This window comes from Cavia porcellus, unplaced genomic scaffold (genome assembly GCF_034190915.1).
Source record: "Cavia porcellus strain 051 isolate PalLab524CR breed Dunkin Hartley unplaced genomic scaffold, mCavPor4.1 scaffold_13, whole genome shotgun sequence".
NCBI classification, from domain to species: Eukaryota; Metazoa; Chordata; class Mammalia; order Rodentia; family Caviidae; genus Cavia; species Cavia porcellus.
The window spans coordinates 34,658,539-34,678,030 of NW_026947496.1; the positions used below are offsets into that span (position 1 = coordinate 34,658,539).

The window sequence follows — 19,492 nt, forward strand, 5'->3', positions numbered from 1 at the left end:
AGTACTACCAGTATAAATCATGTTGTATCCCTCAAATGAACATGCTCACATGACAGAAAATAGGTTTCAAAGTTTTATATTTATATTCAGCTATAAACAAAGGAACAGGAAAAAATACTAAAATGAATTTTGCTGTTTCTGAGGGAAGAAAGAGTTAAGTGCCACCAGAAAATATATTATTTTACTACTTAATATTAGGCATGAAACATTGGTTAATCAGTAAACTTAATATGACTAAACGGTATAGCCTCCAAAATTTTACTGTGAAAAATTATTTTATCCATTGCAGTAAAGATGGAGATTCATACAGTTAGTCCTATTAATTTCCAGTCTTAATAGCAATATGAAGAAAAGGGGAACTAGAACACTTTTTTGGTTAGGTGTGATTCTAGTAAAAGTGGTGATGATGGCAGGTTACACATTAAGGGGTTTTGTTTTGCTTTTTTGTGGCACTCGGAGTTAAGCCCAGAGCCATCATATTGAGCTATGCTCAGTCCTTTCTGTTTATTATTTTGAGACAGGGTCTCACTAAGTTGCCCAAGCTGGACTCAAACTTGCAATATCCACTTGCTTCAGCCTCCCAGACTACTAAAAGTCTACTGAGACACTACTGAAAAGAATTCAGTTTTAAGTCAGAATCTGAGGATGAAAGTAAGTTATGTCTGAACACAGAGTTGATAATGCTTCCTAGTTCATGCCAAGGAATAGCGACAATACATATAGTCTCTCATACCTCAAACAGCACATAGCCAAACCCTTTGCCGACACCTGTAACTCGGTCTCTCACAAGCCTCACTGCCACAATACTGCCACAGTCCAAAAAGTGTTCTTTCACAGCAGTTTCTTCAACTTCTAAAAAACATTCACCACAGTAAAGTTAAAGACTTATCTTAGAAAGCCAGAGATGTTTGATAACAAAGCAAGTTAAGCACAGCTCCATAAATATACATCCTTACACTGTATACTTAAATTTAATCTTAAGAAAAACATTAATACTAGATTTTATTTTGTTACTGAAATATATTTATTTAAGCAAACTTACTATAAGGGAGATTCCCCACAAACACTGATCTCTTGTCCCTCTGAAATACAAAGAGAGTTAATAAAAATCACTCACAGGACCAGAAAATGGAAGCCATGTTATCCTCCTGCCTCTCTCCCACCTTCCCCCACATCTGATGGGGCAAGTCATTCACCCCTGACTAAGCCACACATTGGACCCTTATTTCTATTCTTCTCATCTTCCCTTTTGTAAGCACCAGAGGAAGACTTTCCACTCACAGCAAGCACTGACACACAGTGGTGCTCAGGGAAGGCTTGCTTGTACTGGATTAGGGAGGAGGGGATCTTTTCTGTAAGAAGCCCTAGAACAATTATTTTAGGCTTTGCGGCCACATGATCTCTGTTGCAACTACACACCTCTGCTGCTACAGTTCAAAACCAACCCATAGGTGATACGAAAAAAGCACTGTAGTTGTATAACAATAAAACAAAAATACACGGTAGGTCGTTTGGCCTGTAAGCCCCAGCCACTGTAATTCTTTAAACAAATCAATTACTACTCACAGATGAGGATTTAGATGCAAGATCAACTCGAATATGAAATCCATCAGCAATCTCGGCCCCATTGCTATGTCATAAATACAAGAGAAATGCTTATTAAACATGAGCACCAAGTTACGAAAGTAACTGCTCCAAACTGAAGTAAAAGAACAAACAAATCTGGGTGTGGTAGTGCACACCTGTAATCCCAGCACTCTAGGACACTGAGACAGGAAGATCATGAGTTCAAGCAGAGGTTGGGCAACTTAGCAAGATTGTCTCAAAATAAAAAATGAGAATCAAAAATGCAAAGGCCCTGGGCCCCAACCCACAGCACACCTGCACATAAAAAATCCCCTTTACAGGCAACCCATTCAGGACATCTCCTGTCCTTTAGGAACTATTCCTACACCTATTTCTCATTCCTTTTCTCCAATTAATTTCCTTACTCTCAAAAATAGTCTCCTTGACAATCATTCTGTTAAAATATCAAAGATAAAATTACCTTTTCAATGCTTTTGTAGCAGCACTCTCATTCTTAAACACGACATAAGCATTAATGTTTTTCTGATCAGGATGGATTTTACGTCTGTAACAAAAATATAGGTAAAATTTGTTAACCTCAAAGTCATAGTAAGTTTAGCTTGCTTTCTACTATCAGCATGTGTGACAAAATGTAGCAGTTTTACTTTCTTTAAGTAGTAATAACTCAAAAAAAGAACACACTTCTAAAGGCAGTGGTGGGAACATGACAGCCCACATGTATGAAGCTCTGAGAACAACACAAAGACTAGATTTGTCATCTCAGCTGCTGTTCTGAATCTAGTACACCCATGAACCTGGCTTTCCCTTTTTACTTTAAAATAAAATGCCCACGTAGAAAAGTACATAGCCTCATACTGCTTAATAAAATAACCCAAAGCCAAGGCTCTGGCAGCCACAGCCCATCTAGCAGCGTCTCTGTGGCCCTTTCCAGCTGCAGGGCCTCCTAACCTCCAAAGGAACCACCACTATCCCCACTTTTGTATGAACCAGTTCCCTGCATTTATCTACGTGATTCTATCACCCCAGTGACTATTTCTCACTATTATTACACTTTGGTCTTATCTATTCTTTGACTCAGTTTAATTAATAGGATTGTCTCTGTATCTGTTTTTTTATCTTACTGGGATTTGGCTCAGCAGCATAAGAACCTGTCTGGCAAGCGCTAGGTTGTGAGTTTGATCCCTAGTACCAAAAAAAATAAAACAAAACAAAAAACCAAAAATTAATGTAGAATTGCCTGGATTTTGCCATTATGAGTTTCACTCTTTTAATGACTGTAGCTGCTATGTTCAAGGCTTGTACCCATTAACTAATTCACTGTTTCCAAAAGGTGAAATAAGTTAGATGTGTAAGTCAGCAAAATTAGGACCTCATAAGCACCACAGATTTTTCTTGGAAGACATGAACCTAGTTTTAAAGTAACAAAAGTGTTAATACTGTACCCAAATAAGCACCATCAACAAGTGCTCAGGAAAAAAAAAAGTAATTACTGAGGTAGAAAGACTTGTCAGCATTAAGTACAGCTGCATATTGGAGGTCTGACATCAGCCCCCACTAATGCTATTCAGTAATATGGTACTATGCCATTGAAATAATTTTATTTTTATTGTATTATCTTACGGTGCTGAAAATCAAACCCAGGGCTCCCTGCATACCAGGCAAAGTGTTCTATCACTGAGCCATATTTCCAACGCCCTAACACTTTTATACTGATGAAAGCACCTGTGATTTATTAAGTACCTAACACATACCTGGCCCTGAACTGGACACAATAATACATCTGAATTTCACATCTGACATAGGTATTACTTTTCTGACTTTAAGAATAATAATGCTGAGACTTGGAAATGTACATGATCGTGATCATAAATAAGTAGTCAACCTAGGACAGCAACTCAGCCTGTTCATTTTGGAGCCTCACTCTTTCCATACAACAGTGCAGCTGATGACAACACTCTACAACAGACCTGCAGATGCATATCAATGGACATGACTTTGTTATTCTGTGGAGAAAGACCTTGGCACAGGGACTATGAAGAGTAAGCATGCAGTCTGGCTGCACTTGACTCTATAGAGTTGGCTTGCACCAAGCCTGATGGATGGCAAAGCTTCTGCTTCTACTTACAACCGACAGCCAGAAAGAGACTCTTCCAGCTTGCCCCAACAGTAGGAAGACACCAAGTAACTACTGTAGAACAAACTAACTCTCGTGCAAGTCTTCAGAGAGCCAGAGTCTCAGGGAAACAAGTGGCTTGGAAGCTAAGGCCAGGCCAGCCCCTCCTTCCTAGGAGAGACCAGGAGGGCATAAATGCTGAGGTGGGTCTCAAACAAACCTGGGTAGCTCCTCATGCAGAAGTGGGTACACTCAAAGGATGCACCCCATTTGATTCTGCTGGTGTCCACAGGAAAGCCTGAGAGGAAGAGGGAGCCCATAAGCAAGTCCATAGGGACTACAAGTTGAAGAATGTGGCCAAGCCCCATGTGGATTCTTCTCTAATGGAAGAATAAGTTGGTTCATTAGGGGAAGACAGCAAGCCTGTCACACAGTCTTGCTCCTGTGTAGTCTCCTGTGGTTGGAAGACAGGTCTCCTGCCCTCAGAAGAGGGTGGAAAATTCTATGTTGGAGAGGATCTATGAAAGATATAAGGCAGTGCTTTGCTATCCTGGCATGGAGAGACTGACCATCAGCTCCTAAGATAGTGACTCCAGCCCATCTGAGCCAGAGGCTAGGCCAGAACAGCACAGACCCTGCCACCCCAACTCTCCCAGATAACAAAACTGCTAACAACAGCATACACTCAACTGGATTTTCAAAAAAATTTCTGAAAACATTTGATCCTTCAAATGATATCTTTTATTTTTTTGTCTTTTTCATTTTTATCGGTACCAGGGATCGAACTTAAATGTTATCTTCTAATTACTACAAACATAAGTAACATTTCAGACAAAGGTTTTGCATCCAGAACATGTAAAGGACTTCTTACAACTTGGTAAGAAGACAAGCCATTAGAAAATGGGAAGGTTTTACAGTGACAATTCACCAAAGAAAAGAAAACCACTAAGCATGCAAAATGATGCTCAATATCTTCAGTAATCAGCAAAATTGAGACTAAAACCAAAATGACAAACATTTAGCAGGGCTAACATCAAATGATGTTAATGACTCCCAATACTAAGAGCTGGTGAGGATGTGAAATAGCTAGGGGTTTCGGCCACTGCTGGAAATGTAAAATGACACAATCACTTTGGAAAACAACCTGGCAATTTCTTAGAGATCTCAGAATACCCTTATCATAGGACCCAGCAATCTCATCCCTAGACATTTTCTCAACAGAAATGATCTGCATAGAAATGTTTTTAATGTATATTCAAGATAGCCAAAAGCTCAAATAACCTGAATTTTCTTGAACTGACAATTAGGTATGTTCTGATGCTTTCATGAAATGAACTACTACTGAGCAATGAAAACATGAGTATGGTACTCATACATGGAACAGTATTTGTGTCTGTCAAAATCATTATGCTGAATAAAAGCCAGACAAAAATACATAGTGGCTGGAGAGAATGCTTAACTGCTGGGGGTCCTGAGTTGAATCCTCAGCACCTCAAAAACAAAAACAAAAACCCAAAAAGCAAAAGAGTATATACTGTATGATGATTCCATTTATGTAAAACTCCAGAAAATAGAAATTAACACATACACACAGAAAGCAGATGAGCTGTCTGGGAATGGGGGGATGCATTGCAAAGGGGTGGGAGAAAACCTAGGATGAGGAAGGTGCACTGACCATGCACAAGTCCCTCACATATATTAAACTACTAAAGCTGTATACTTCAGATAGCCTCAGTTTTAATGTAGGTAAATTACTCAATAAAGAAAAAAATGTTTGTAAAAGTTTTGGTTATTGAACGCCCCCCATTTTCCCATGGTAAAATGCACTATAAGCAAAGTCTAAATGCAAATGACAGAGGAAATAAAAATTTAAACCCATACCATAAAAGGTTGATTATATTAGTATCTCACCAATTAATAAGCCAACAATTCAACAGCAAAAAAAGAGGAAAAGCAACTGGTACTAACAATTCAAATAAAAGGAAGAACAAATTGATTCCTGAATATAGGAAAAGACAAGAGGAACAAAAAGTAGAACTATTATTTCTCCCTACTAGGATGCTGGTGATCAAAACTCCAAAAATGTACTGTTTTTATAAGTAAAAGCAAAAACTATAGTTGGTAAAGATGTGGAAATAATAAACAGGTGATCAACTCTATGAGATAGCAGGCAAATTTACAAATGGAAATCTTTTATTATTATTATTTTGGTTTTTGACATAGGGTCTCACTACATAGTCCAGAGTGGCCGGGAACTTTCAACCTCCTGCCTCAGTCTACCAAGTAATAGGATTACAGGGATGCACCACCACACCTGGCTTTGGAAATACCCTTTTTGCAAAGCAAAGCGGTTCTATTACTACAAGTTTAGCCTATGGATCAATTAGCACTAGTACAAAATTAAAACAGGAAAAAAAGGAAAATATAAATACCTCTGACTTAAAAAGTAGGGATAGCTCAATAACAGAGTGCCCCAAACTTCTTAGTAACGCTATTACATATTCTATCAGAACTTTTATTTCTGTCAAAATTGAGGCTCAGGGGTTTTAGCCTCATACAAAATGAACATTTATGTAACTCAAAAAGAAGGGCTGTATCTCACCAAGTTTCCCATTTCCATCAGCAGCTACACAGTGCCTTATATCTAGGATGACCTACAGGTTTGGTTATCATAATAAACAAGAATGTGGGAGTCAGCAGATAATTCATCAACTGTCACTGAGACACCGGACATAGTGATGCTTATGGGGAAAAAGCAGCCAAGACTTGGCCCACCAAATAACTACAGATAAAACTCCAGATTAGGAATAAATGAAGTCACCAAGATACCTAAAGGGAACAAAATGTTTCTAAAATGCCTTAGTATATTTCATCTAATGTGAAGACAGTTCTGCTTGTTAAACACAACATTTTATGTACCATTAAGAAAGCAAAAAATACCCAAGTGTGAGATTAATCTAAAACCCTGAATAAAGCTGAAGGTAAATACAAATTAATCTGTGTGAAAAGAGGCAGTGAGGGCATGTGTATGTATATATGTCTCATTCTTGAGCAGAGGAGATTGCTCTGACAATTTGATCCCCAAGTCACACTACATGTAAGTTTCCCAAGTCCTCAAAGAGAGAAAGTGAAGTGGTCACAGGCTGGATGCCAGGTGATTAGCCAAAGCAACCAAGAATTCTCCGACCAGTCTGGAAAGTACAAGGTAACTTTCATTCAGATGCACATTGCTATGAAGTACCCCAGGAAGTGAAGAAACACGGTTTTCATGACCTATACTAGAAAACTTGTGTATTCTGGCTTTGCACTAGAAAATTTGGGCACAAAACTTCCTTATGGTCTTCTAATCACTATGAACATTCTTGAAATGTCTTGTGGCACATTTTCTTTTTTTTTTTTTTTTTTTTTTTTGTCTTTTTCATTTTTATCGGTGCCGGGGATTGAACTCATGACCGCCTGTTTGCAAGGCAGGTGCTTATGCCAAGGAGCTAAATCCCCAGCCCCATTGTGGCACATTTTCTAATAAGTAATTTTGTAATACTTTCTATAACTGTACAATTTACATTAAGGCTTTAAAGACAAGTATCTGATAAATCTGTATCATAGATATAAGGAAAGCATGCTATATTATCCAAACACAAAAATCTATGAAACTATTCATGATCTCAACTTTTAACCAAAAAGAAAATGAGTTTAAGATGAGTCTTTTCCTCTAATTATAAACTTACTTGATTGCTGCCAACTTTTTGGATACAGTTCCCTCTGCTGGAATCTTTTAAGAGAAGAAAAAAAGCATTTTAAAAATTCAGTATTTGAAATATTATTGCAAATTAATATTTTAATTGAAGCCTAAGTTATCTAACTGGCATATTATGATTAAAAACATTCTAGGAAATAACTGTCCTCATGTTATGTAAAAGGGACCTCATGGTTTATGATGAAAAAGTCCCAAAGACACCATTACATTGCAGACTAAAAAGGCAGTAGCTCTTTAAATAATCTAGAAAGACACAAGGCTTTCACACTGTGTGGGTGACTAAAGGGGAAAAGGTGAGAAAATAATGATGTTGAAGACATGAAAAATGAAACGAACTTGTTTTATAAAGTGAATATGGGGGGGGAGCTATGTTTATAAATTAACATGTGCCAACATTCAGGAAGCTGAAGCAAGAAGATTGAGAGTTCAAGGTCTGCCTGGAACACACTGTGAAGTCCAGGTCAGCCTTGAACTCAGTCTGTAGCCCAGGTTGACCTCAAATTTTCAGCATTCTTTGGGTTCAAACTCTTGAGTGCTGATATTACAGGTGTACCACTGTGACTGGCATTACTTTCTTATTTTATAGCCAACATATTCTTAAATATTTAACAAATGAATAAATAAGGCAAACTTTATCCATATCTCTACGAAAGAGCTTATATATTTTCTAACTGGAAAATTACTTTCTAATTGGATTTTTAAACTGGAAAAGTAAGAGAATCCCATTTACATTCTGGATCACTTTATTTTCAGTGATACATAGCTTTTTGTGTGTGTTTATTATGTTTTTATGATACATAATGATTACATTTATCGTGGGGAGCTGGTCATGTACACAACATAACCTGATTCTTTTTATTTCCCTTTCCCTCCGAGACTTCCCTTTCACGTAGAATTTTTACGTCAATGGACTAAGTAAAGAAAACTATGGAAGAGGCAAAAATTCAAGTTAACAATGGCAATATCCCAAATTGGGCAGTACTAAAAAGACACTGGCCCTCCAAGGTCAGTCTAGAATCATTCATGAATGCAAATCTCACTCAGAGCAGCATTTATGAACGTCTTCGAGAAAACACTTGTTTTCCTAAGTCATCTGATTGTTTATACAGTAAAACTAAAAAAACTGAACTCTTCTGTGTATGTTATTCAAATCACTATCACATAAACTCTTACAACAGAAAAATATACATATACGAGAAACCTCTAAATACTCAATATGTGAATGGTAATCATCAAAATTTACTATTGGGGCTGGGGATATAGCTCAGTGGCTTAAGTGCCTGCCTAGCAAGCCAAGGTCCTGAGTTTGATTCTTGGAACCAAATAAAAGATTTACTGGGAGTGTTTTTGGAGCTCTGAAGGACCTGTATCCTATGACTAACAATATTAATAAATACATCACATAGCACAAAATACAAAAATTCTTCACAAAGTATTTTATTTTAAAAATAAAAATTTTTTCTTTAGAGAAAATAAATTAGTATTAAAATATTGAAAATATTTTGAAGTGATGCTTTACCTGTATACCGAAAAATGGATATAGTTTTCTCACAGATAAAATGGGATGTAGGACTCCAGGCTAGGAGGGTGACAAATTTTTCCTACCTACTCAGAAGCCTGAGGCAGAAGCACCACAAATTGGAGGACAGCCTAGGCCAGTGTCAGCAAACCTATGGCATGCTTGCTACAGCAGGCTGTTTATATCACTGAAAGCTTTAGAAGGTTTGACATCACTGTCCTAGCAAGAGTAATGTAAAAGGGTAAGGAGTTCAGTGGTATAGCATTTGCCTATGATGCACTAGGTTCTGGGTCAATTCCCAGTACTACAGAATTAATATACAATCAAAACAACTCCAGGCAAAATGAATGGCAAAAAAGGACAAAGGTGAGAAAGCCCATATAAGAAGGAACACTGTTCAAGTTAAGACCTAAGGACAGATTTCACTGACAGTGAAAAGAACTCAACTTTTTACAAGTCTCAGATACATATTTAATGAACTTAAGGAGCAGGTGCTGGAGGACCATAAGGATAACCAAGACAGACTTCATTGGTAAACACTGCTTCCAGCCTGGAAGGGAAAAACAAACAAGGGACAACACTTGCACTACCAGGCAACAAGTACTCACTCGAGTGTGGCTCAGCGACAGGGAAGAAGCTGGACAGATTCCTTTAAGGTAAGAAAGTAATGGCTGGGGTGAGGATAAAGAGGGCAAGGCAAGAGTACCAGGAAGTACTTAAGGCAAGAGTACCAGGAAGAAGGCCTTTAGGAAGAACAGGTTAACAGTAGTATGCTAGACAAATCAGAGGTAAACACAGTGGGCCTCTGTAACTAGTCTAACAAAAAAGAATGAGAATGAAAGTGGGAGGATGACTCTAATTAGGAAGAAACTGCACTTGAAAACCAGGCAGGGAGCCAGGCATGGTGATGCATGCCTATTAATTCTACCACTCCGGAAGCTGACACAGGAGGATTACCACAAATTCAAGGCCAGGCTGGGGTACCTAGGAAGTTCAAGCCAGCGTGAACTACACAGCAAGACTGTGAGACACACACACACACACACACACACACACACACACACACCCCCAATAGTCAAAGTCACCGCCAAAGCTTGCAGCCTGATACCACTGAATGACAGAGACAATCACAGGCAACACAGATTGGGTGGGGGTAAATGAAGGTCATGTTCCAGCTGGCAAGACATCCCAGTTCCCGTGTTAGTCCAACAATCTGAAATGGGGAAAAGGGACTCAGAAGAGGTAATAAAAGTGGGAAAAAATGCAATGACAGAAATAATGTGAACTGTGAAATGCTTGGGAAATGGCTCCTAAAATAAAGAGCAGTTTTGACTCCTGAAATATTTGGCAATATTTTTAACTGTTATAACTGGGGTGGAAGGGGGTGACAGGATCTAATGGGTTAAGGTCAGGGATGCTATTAAACATCCTAAAATACACAGGGCTGCTTTCTTTATTTTATTTTACTTTTTTTTTTTTTTCGGTAGGGAATTGAACTCAGGATCTCGCCTTGCCAGGCAGGCACTATGCTGCTGAGCTACATCCCCAGCCCAGGGCTACTTTCAGTAACAATTTTTCTAGCCTAAAATATCAATACTATGAAAGGCTAAGAAACCTTGTTTTTGTTTTTGAGGCATGATTTTGCCATGTAGTTCAGGCTAGCCTTGGACTCATTCTGAGCAAAGGCTGGCCTTGAACTCACAGTGATCCCCTTGTTTTGGCCTCCCCAATGGTGTGATTATAGCCATGTGCCACCCATTATGCCCAGCCAGAAGCTCTATTTTAGAACATCACACAAAAGAGCAATTAGAAATGAGGATTAGGTATTTTCTATTCTAGTATACATTAATTACAATCAAAAGTGTTCCAAAATTTACACTGTGATAAATTAACTATAAGATAAGGAAATTTAAAACTCACTTATGGGAAAACTGAGTACTATCTCCAATAGTGACACCAACCTCCCATATTGGCTAAAATTCTAGAAATGCTATCTTACATTAGCTTTTCTGACCACTCTATTGATATAGCAAATAAAAGTCATTCATTTTCACTCCAAAATAACTGATAGAACTGCTAACAAGGATATGCTTTCATAAGCTGGGCATGGTGGCACATATCCGTAATCCCAGCACTAGGGAGGCTGAGGTAGGAGGATTGCTGCAAATTCAAGGCCAGCCTGGGCTACACAGTACAACGAGACCCTGACTCAAAAAACAATGAACAACAAACAGCCCTTTATTAGATTATTTAACAAGTCTAAGAGTCAGCAATACATATCAGGAGCCACTCTTTCCCTGGCTATATTTACACCTATTAAAAGTCAGATGCTCTTCAAGTATCCTAGTATCAAAGACCCAGTAAGTTTGGCTCAAGGCAAAACATTTTAAGATTATGAAATTTTTAAAGAGAGAAAAGACATACCAAAGAACGAAAACGTACAGATTCTATTTGTCCATATTCTTTAAAAAATGACTTCAGCTTCTAAAAAAATAAAATATACAAATATATTAGTTCACTTTTAGAACCATCAAGTGTCACAAAATAGAATAACAAAATAGATCTTTTATTGCTAGCTTTTAAGAACAATTCAGGAAAAGTACGAGACTGTTTAGCTGGACACAAAGTTTTTTTTTTCTTTGTCTTTTTCCTTTTTATCGGTACCAGGGATTGAACTCATGGCTGCCTGCTTGCAAGGCAGGCGCTTATGCCGCTGAGCTAAATCCCCAGCCCCTGGACACAAAGTTTTAATGAAACTTAATGAATAAAGAAAATATAACTTGTTGATATTAGTGTCCATGAATTGTGATTTTTTTCCAGTCTTTTATCTTTACCACATGTAAACTGAGGCTAGGCTTGTATCTTCCATATATATATTCTGTAATTTCACGTTAACTTAAGAAATCAATTTTAATGATGCTTAATATAGTGCTATGAGAAATTCTTTAGTTGTCTCTAACACCACCAACAGCTTGTGGAGAATTCTAATGGGTACATTTTGACATTCGTGTGTCTAAAGATTAACATATGAACATATATTTAATAGATAGGACAATAATTTGTATGACCAATTCTAAACTAAAAATCTCTTACAAAACGGCACAAAACAAAATCTGTTATGTCCTACAAAATAACCACAAATCAAATCCTAGGAGATAACAAGTGAGACAAAGGGAAAAATCCAACAGATTTTTAGTATTCTTTTATTTTTAGGGAAGTAGATTAAAATTGTTGTTCAAAAGATGGAAGATTTTGAGTCAAGACTGCCAACACAGAGACTACTTCATGATCACAGAAAGAAAAGGGGATGCTTTCAGTGTACTGAACCCTACACAACCTGAGTTTAGGATGCATTCATCATTTTATACAATGAGCATTTAGTACGCCACTACTAGACTAAACACAACCTCTCATGTAATACAGTAGTAAAGAAAACAGGTGTTAAGTATCTCTGCACAGAGGAAGTTTCCATTCCAGTGGCATATAGCAGGAGATAAGGGTAGAAGAAAAAAGGCAGAGAAGAAGTCACTGCAATAATTGAATTGTAATTTGCAAAAGTCTGAATTAGGGCAGGGCTTACAGGAATGGGAGAGAATATTGAAATTAGTTTATAGTAGTCTGAAATCTGTATTCAATGATAATGAAATTCTACCAGTGGGCTTATACTTACATGCTTATTTAATAATTGAAGAATAAACAAAAGTTAGTTTCTCTAAATTTTTATCATATACAAGGTAAAAACTCACCTTTTTATTATATGTGACAGGCAAATTCCCAACGAACACAGTCCTCTCATTTTTTAATCTCTCTTCTTCTTGGTTGATTGGGATTTTCTTTCTTTGACTTCCATCAAAGTTCTGATCTACATCAAGTACTTTTCTACCTGCTACATTAACACCAGATTGAGAATTTTTCCCTTTCTGTACTTGTTTTTGGAGAATTTCTTCTTCTAAATCAGCACTTGCTAAAGCACTTTCCCTAAATTTTAAGTAAAAACAAAGATAAGACCCATAAAAGTAAGCATTTTACAAAGCACTATTTAATTCTTCAGGTTAAAAATATTTTCCAATGATTTCCATTTTTCCAAATAAAAGCTTATCACAAAAACTTTTAACATTATCTACAAAATGACTTGTATCTTTAGAAAATAAATTCTGTGCCCTAACATAAGAAAGTGTTAAGTTCTCTTTTTTGCAGACACACTAAAACTGCCAGCCAAGAGTAGTAGCACCAAGAAGTGCAGCCAGCCAGTTCATTTAAAGCTCTTCAACATTTAATTTACACTCTGTCAATGTCTAATTTCATTCTCTGATCTAGAATCGAGTACACTGCTGTATTCTAAGGGAAGAAAAGAAAGAAAAAGAAAGAAGAAAGAAAGAAGTGTTGTTTACAAATAACTCTATAAAAAGAATATAGTCAAAAAAAAAGGTTTCCGATTTATAATTCGGTGATTTTGAAAGGACTGTTTACCAAAAGAAAATTCTGAAATGGCAAATGCAATATAAAGGATGAGTAAATGGATGTGTAGGTCTGATGTAATCTAAAACCTGAACTGGATGGTGACTAGAGAATGAAGAGAAAAAATGGGTAGTTAAGAGTCACAAAATGATTCACTCTTAAATACTGTGTTTCCTCACTATTCTAGGCTCTGAGAACACAAAGAAACTATCAGGAGCCTTTCACAAGTGTAATAAAAAGCTGAGCATGTTGGTATAAGCCTATAAAGCAACCCTTGCACTCAGAGGGCTGAGGCAAAAGATCATGGCAAGTTCCAAGCCAGGCTGCACGACATAGCAAGACTCTGTCTCACAATAAATAAACAACTAAGCAAGTGTAGTAAAGAAACATCCAAAGCTCACCAAAAACTGGTAATAGCTAGTGGCTGGGGACCTAACTCAGTGCTTCAGTACTCACTTAACAATTAAGCAGGGCAAGGCTCTGGATTTCGTGCCTATCACTGCTGCTACTGCAGCTGCTGCTGCTAACAGCAGTTAGAATATACATTACAAGAGAAACAAGAAAGGTTTCTCATAGGAAGAAAGCAGTGTCTGGGACACTCAACAAATGCAGACTGCTATTATTACTCTTCCTCTAAAAAGCTCCACTAAAGGGAGAGTCCCTCTCTAGCATTTTGTTCATTATAGTACACAATAAAACTAGCAAGAGGGGAAAGAAATGCAAACATATAGTAAGGCTAGTTCCAAGTCAAGAACAGCTTCTTCTATGTGAAAGTGCTGGACTTTAACCTACAGATGCTAGGGAGCCACCAAAGAGTGCCTAAAAAGACCATGTAAGGCAGCAAAGAAAAAGGGAAAAGATAATAAAAAGTCTGAAGACAGTAGTAAAAAATGGAAACAATAATTAGAAACATGATAGTACTGTTAGTTGGATCCTGACTCAAATACGCCATAAAGAAATTTTTTTTAAGTTAGAGGCTTGTTTCCAAATGACGAGAATTTGAGATTAAAAAGGAAATGAAATTGGCCTAATTGTAAATATTAAGAGATGAATGAGTTTATCCTGACTTTGTATGTCATAAAGTTTTCCACAATAAATTTTTAAAAGCAATCAAAATGAGAAATTAAAATATTGCAGTCAAAAAAAACTTTAATTTCTTACCATTTTATGTAACATTAACTAAGAGAATTTTACCAACCTGCTTGCCAACTTTTTGTCTGCATCAGAAAGTTTCTTCTTGACTTTCACTTCTTTTGCATGCTGTTGCAAATGTGGTCTTTGTATCGAGGTTGTATTTTCTTCCTCATCGTATTTCCTTTTCTTAGAAGTTTCCTTTTAAAAGTTTAAAGTTACATTTGACACTTCACCTTCTAAAATTCTGACCCCAAACAATTAATTTTGCTATCTTTCAAAATTAGAAGTCATTTGTTGTACTGCGCAAGGTAACAGTGCTTAAAATCAGTCTGCCCTTCTTTTGTTTTGCTCTTTTTTCTCTATCAAAAAAAAAAAAAATCAGTCTCCTGTAGAAACCACGCTTAACTTAACGGGTCATTCAACACAGAACCAGTGACCTACCTGAGACACAGGCACGTAGATGGGTCGAACTTGTGGTACCGGGGCGCTGAACAGGGAGGCCAGTGGCCTGGAACTGGCTCCAGAAGGGCGCCGGCCAGGGAGCAAGCTCTTGGCGACCTGTCCTATCAGGTAGTCTCCTGCAACATCCTGGACGGACCCAGGGTATCGGTCCTCCCTGGGAACGAAGGTCTGGTTATAAGCGTGCCACCCTCCATAGCTTCACCCGCCCGGCGAACGCACGACTCTCTCACCCAGCTACACACGCGGCACGCTACTCACTCCGGTTCCGCAGTTCTCTTTTTCTTCCGCTTGTTCTCCCTTTCCAAAGCCATTCCAAAACCAAGCTTTCTTTCCTGGCCCGCTACAGCATGGAGAAAGGCACTTCCGGGCTCCGGCTACTTCCGGGCTCCGGCTATTTCCGCTCCCTAGCCACGCCTCTAGTGCGAAGGATCACAGACCTTCCAGCTAGCAGACAGCCGCGGCGCCGGGAAAGTAAGATTTCTCAGCGTTCCTGACTCCTAGCTTTCCTGCTTGATGTCAGAGAAGCTTGATCTTGCGAGTGATGGACACCTTCCCAGAGTAGGTGAGGCCTGAAGTAAAAATCAGCCATACTGGGCGTGAGACATCAGTGGAGGGAAGAGCATGTAGGAAAAAAACTCCAGAGTCGTTGAGGAAAGAGAGAATGAAGGTACCCCAGGGTGTGACTGACTAGTCGGGAGTCAGCATGAAGGGAAAAAGAGTGCTTTGTACTTCTTTAGCTTTTCGGAGGTTTGACATCATTTTAAAGTAAGTTACAAGGTGCGGGGAAATTAGATCACCAATGCAGCGCCTGTCTGGCAAGATTTTGCAAGGCCATGAGTTGGATTCCCTGTACTCCCCAACCAATAAAAAGTTACAAACAAGTAGTTGGTGACCACAGCTCTAACCGCTCTCATCTATGTACAGCTTTATCATTTTATTGCTGACCTGGTGTTCTACCAGAAGTACCTGCTTGGCTCTCACAGGATTGTGCTCCCTTCGAACACGTGGATCCTTTAGCTACCTTCTCTCTCTGCCTCTGTTCTTGTCATTCCTGGTTTCTCTACACCCCTCCACTTTCCTCTGAAAAAAACTGTACCCATCCTTGAAGGCCCACCTCAGGTACTGTCATGGATCAAAGTTACTATTTGCAGAGGAATATAAATCTTTCCCCACGCCTTACCATACTTAACATAAACATGTTGTTTTGCTTTGTTTTTTAGTACCAGGGATTGAACTCATGACCTTGTGGTTGCCAGGCAGGTGCCACTGAGCTACACCCCCAGGCTATAAACATGTTTTACATGTTAGTCTCTTTAGATGTGAAGGCATGAAAAGACATAGTTGTCTTAATACGCTGTATTTTTTTTTTGTCTTTTTTTTTTTTTATCGGTAGGGGGGAATCGAACTCACGACCGCCTGCTTGCAAGGCAGGTGCTTATGGCGCTGAGCTAAACCCCCAGCCCCACTATGCTGTATTCTTGCTCACTGTATCTACTTAGTATTTGCTGCATTGATTTTTAGGAAATTCCTTATTATACCACTAAATTCGGTAGTTTGGGTGGTAAAATAGGAATTGATTTTGAATATGTTGAAAACACTCTTGCTTTTGAAAACTGCTTACCATAAGTTCACTAAGAATATACGTGAACTTGTGTTGTCCTCTTTTACTTAAAACAAAACCCATGACATTTAACTACTTGGGCCTTTTTATTAACTAAGCTTCTAATTTTGGTGGCCTGATGGTTCAAAGATGGAAAATTGCATCCATCAAGGCATGAGATAAAATTTAAGTATCTGTCCTATAAAGTCCAGTGAAAAAAATCCTCTTCTATATTCCTCAGATTCTCCCTCAACCCTGTTCTCCCAAATATTCCAAGAATTGCCTTGTATCTGGGACACTGCAACCTTATCCTATCTGGCCTTCTGGACTTGACCCTCCATTCTAGCCTGTGTTCTAGTGTCAGGTAAACGGCTTTTACACATTTCTCAAAGACTTCACGTCACCAGTCGGCAGAAGCACTGTGTACCTATGTACTATTCTCGGTAAACTTTTACTACACAATCATGAAATTTAACACATGTGCACTTCATTTTATGCCAAATACTATATATGTAAAATTTCCATGTCCTGTTAGTCCAATCCCAAAATAGCAGGTTAACCCTGTAACATGGGAAAATGTACCCACAAGGAATGAAAGCACATACTTACATAGAAAACTTAGCACTACAGAGGCTGTGATTAGAAAGTTTTAAGGTGACCATCACTGTCATCCAAAACTTGTTTTAAACCATTACACAAATCATTAAGATCACTAACTGCTTAACATGTAAGGATTCTTCATATAAAAATACAGAAAAAAAGAGGTTTCTAATCCCACTTGCTTATGATACGGAGACAAGAGTATTGAAAATTGGAGACCAATTTTCCGCTCCCTAGCCACGCCTCTAGTGCGAAGGATCACAGACCTTCCAGCTAGCAGACAGCTGCTCCACTATATCATAAAGTCCCAGATTAACAAAATTAACAAAGCCAGGGTACACACTAAGATTATTTCAGTAGGAATCCAAGTTTTGGGAAAAGTATACTAATTCTTAATTAATTTTAGCAAAGTAAACTAAATAAAATACACTTTGGGTGACCTGAGGTAGATCAGGTCAAATCCTGATGATATAATTCTTATAACCACTAGAGAACATAGAGAGAAAGGCCCCAAGGAGTGTAACTCTCCTATAAAATTTGAAATTATTGCTGGATATTTAGCTCAGCTCAACTGCCTTGCAAGCAGGCAGTCGTGAGTTTGATCCCCAGTACTGATGAAAAAAAAAAACAAAACTGAAATCATTCCCCTACATAGCATTCTTGTAACACACCTTTTTGATGACACTAGGATTTCATGATGAAGACTGACAATAAAGGATTTAGCCAATGTCCCTCCACGAACCTCTAAAGTTTTTAATACACTACACTATGCTAGCCAACAATTCTAAAAGGGTAATATGCTATATAGAGAACTTAAAAAGTGTATCTAATATACTTCCAGAGCATTTCTAGGGAAAAGTACTCTAGGAACTCGTTTTGGGTTCCTAGAATACAACTCAGTAATGAACTCACTACTCTACAAATTTTTTGCCAGCCATGCCTATAATTCTAACACCTGGAAGCCTGAAGCAAGAGGACTGTAGAGTTCAAGGTCACCCTGTGAGTGAGTTCAAGGCCAGCACTAAGCACACAGCAACACTTTCTTTCTCATAACAAACAACCCCCCCTCCCAAAAGACATTTTAAAAAGTTAACCCAATTTCTACTAAAATGAAGGGCCATCCTACTGATGCTTTAAAATGAGGTATCTGTGATTTTTCTTTTCTCTTTTAAAATGAGGTCTTGCTATTGTTTCCCAGCTTGGTCTCCAATTTTCAATACTCTTGCCTCAGTATCATAAGCAAGTGGGATTAGAAGCATTGTCATCACAGGCCACGGTAATTTTTTTTCTTTCTGTTTTTGATAAAGGGTCTCGTTGAGTAGTTCAGGCTGAATTTGAACTATGTAGAACCCAGGCTGCCCTCAAACTCACAACAGTCTTCCTGCTTCAGCCTTCTTAAGTGTTGGGATTATAGGAGTGCTCCACCACACCGTTATTGGTTGCTTTGAAAACAGGAATTTCTTTCTCTTTTTTTTTTGGTATACAGGGGTCAAGCTTGCCAGTCAGGCACTTTTGCCACTGAGTTAAGTCCCCAGCACCCCCAAAACGAGAATTTCTTATGCTGGAAAATTTGCTAAGTAGACCAGATCAGAAGATCGTTGATTTCCAAAGGTTTGGTACAAATTGGTCATTCTCAACTCAAGATATATACTAAAATCAATGAAGAATTCTTTTTTTTTTTTTTTTTTTTCAAAAAGAAGATCGCCACCACTCAGGTACCATCACAGACCAATTAAATACAACTGTATGTTTGTGTGTATTTGTGGGGATAAGAACCATTGTTACCATGCCCAGCTGATTCCAATATGTAACTAGAATAGGGCCCATTTAAATTTTGAATTTAAATTCAAATTAAATTTTTGAAGAAGAGCTGCTGGTTATAGCCAACCAGCAAATATACTAGGGGGAAATTTTTTTAGTTTTGGCAGTACTGGGGACTGACCACAGGATATTTCCACTGCTTCCCTAGCTTTTTACTATTTTTACTTTGAGATATGGTCTGAGTCACTAAATTGTCCAATCACCTGAACTTGTGATCACTCCTGCCTCAGCTTTTTAGTTGAATTTGGTTTTTTTGGACAAGTCTCTGGATCATAAACACATACTTACATTTAGACTCAAGCAAAGTACTGCAGTAAAGATACAAGAAGGCCTTAAAAAAAAACAAAAAACAAAAAACCTTTTTTACTGGTTAGTGGATGTTTTTCCCCCCTTGATGCTAGGGACTGAACCCAGGGTCTTATGCATAGTGTGTGCTTCACC

At 38.2% G+C, this 19,492-nt stretch overlaps 1 protein-coding gene and 1 long non-coding RNA gene across 3 annotated transcripts in view; one reads left to right on the plus strand and one right to left on the minus strand.

Moving 5' to 3' along the window:
* Positions 1-15,521, minus strand: part of Rbm34 (RNA binding motif protein 34) — a 21,387-nt gene extending 5,866 nt beyond the window's left edge. The window contains exons 1-10 of the mRNA XM_003473533.5: positions 15,289-15,521; positions 15,010-15,184; positions 14,633-14,766; positions 12,723-12,954; positions 11,401-11,460; positions 7,429-7,472; positions 2,048-2,131; positions 1,567-1,630; positions 1,043-1,082; positions 734-852 (exon numbers count right to left, since the gene is read on the minus strand). Coding sequence (XP_003473581.2) covers positions 734-852; positions 1,043-1,082; positions 1,567-1,630; positions 2,048-2,131; positions 7,429-7,472; positions 11,401-11,460; positions 12,723-12,954; positions 14,633-14,766; positions 15,010-15,184; positions 15,289-15,341 — 1,005 coding nt within the window. The 5' untranslated portion in view covers positions 15,342-15,521. The remainder of the gene's footprint in view (positions 1-733; positions 853-1,042; positions 1,083-1,566; positions 1,631-2,047; positions 2,132-7,428; positions 7,473-11,400; positions 11,461-12,722; positions 12,955-14,632; positions 14,767-15,009; positions 15,185-15,288) is intronic.
* Positions 15,454-19,492, plus strand: part of LOC106028456 (uncharacterized) — a 39,965-nt gene continuing 35,926 nt past the window's right edge. For both annotated transcript variants that reach the window (XR_010051242.1, XR_001202074.3), the window contains exon 1: positions 15,454-15,592. This is a non-coding gene — a long non-coding RNA (uncharacterized LOC106028456). The remainder of the gene's footprint in view (positions 15,593-19,492) is intronic.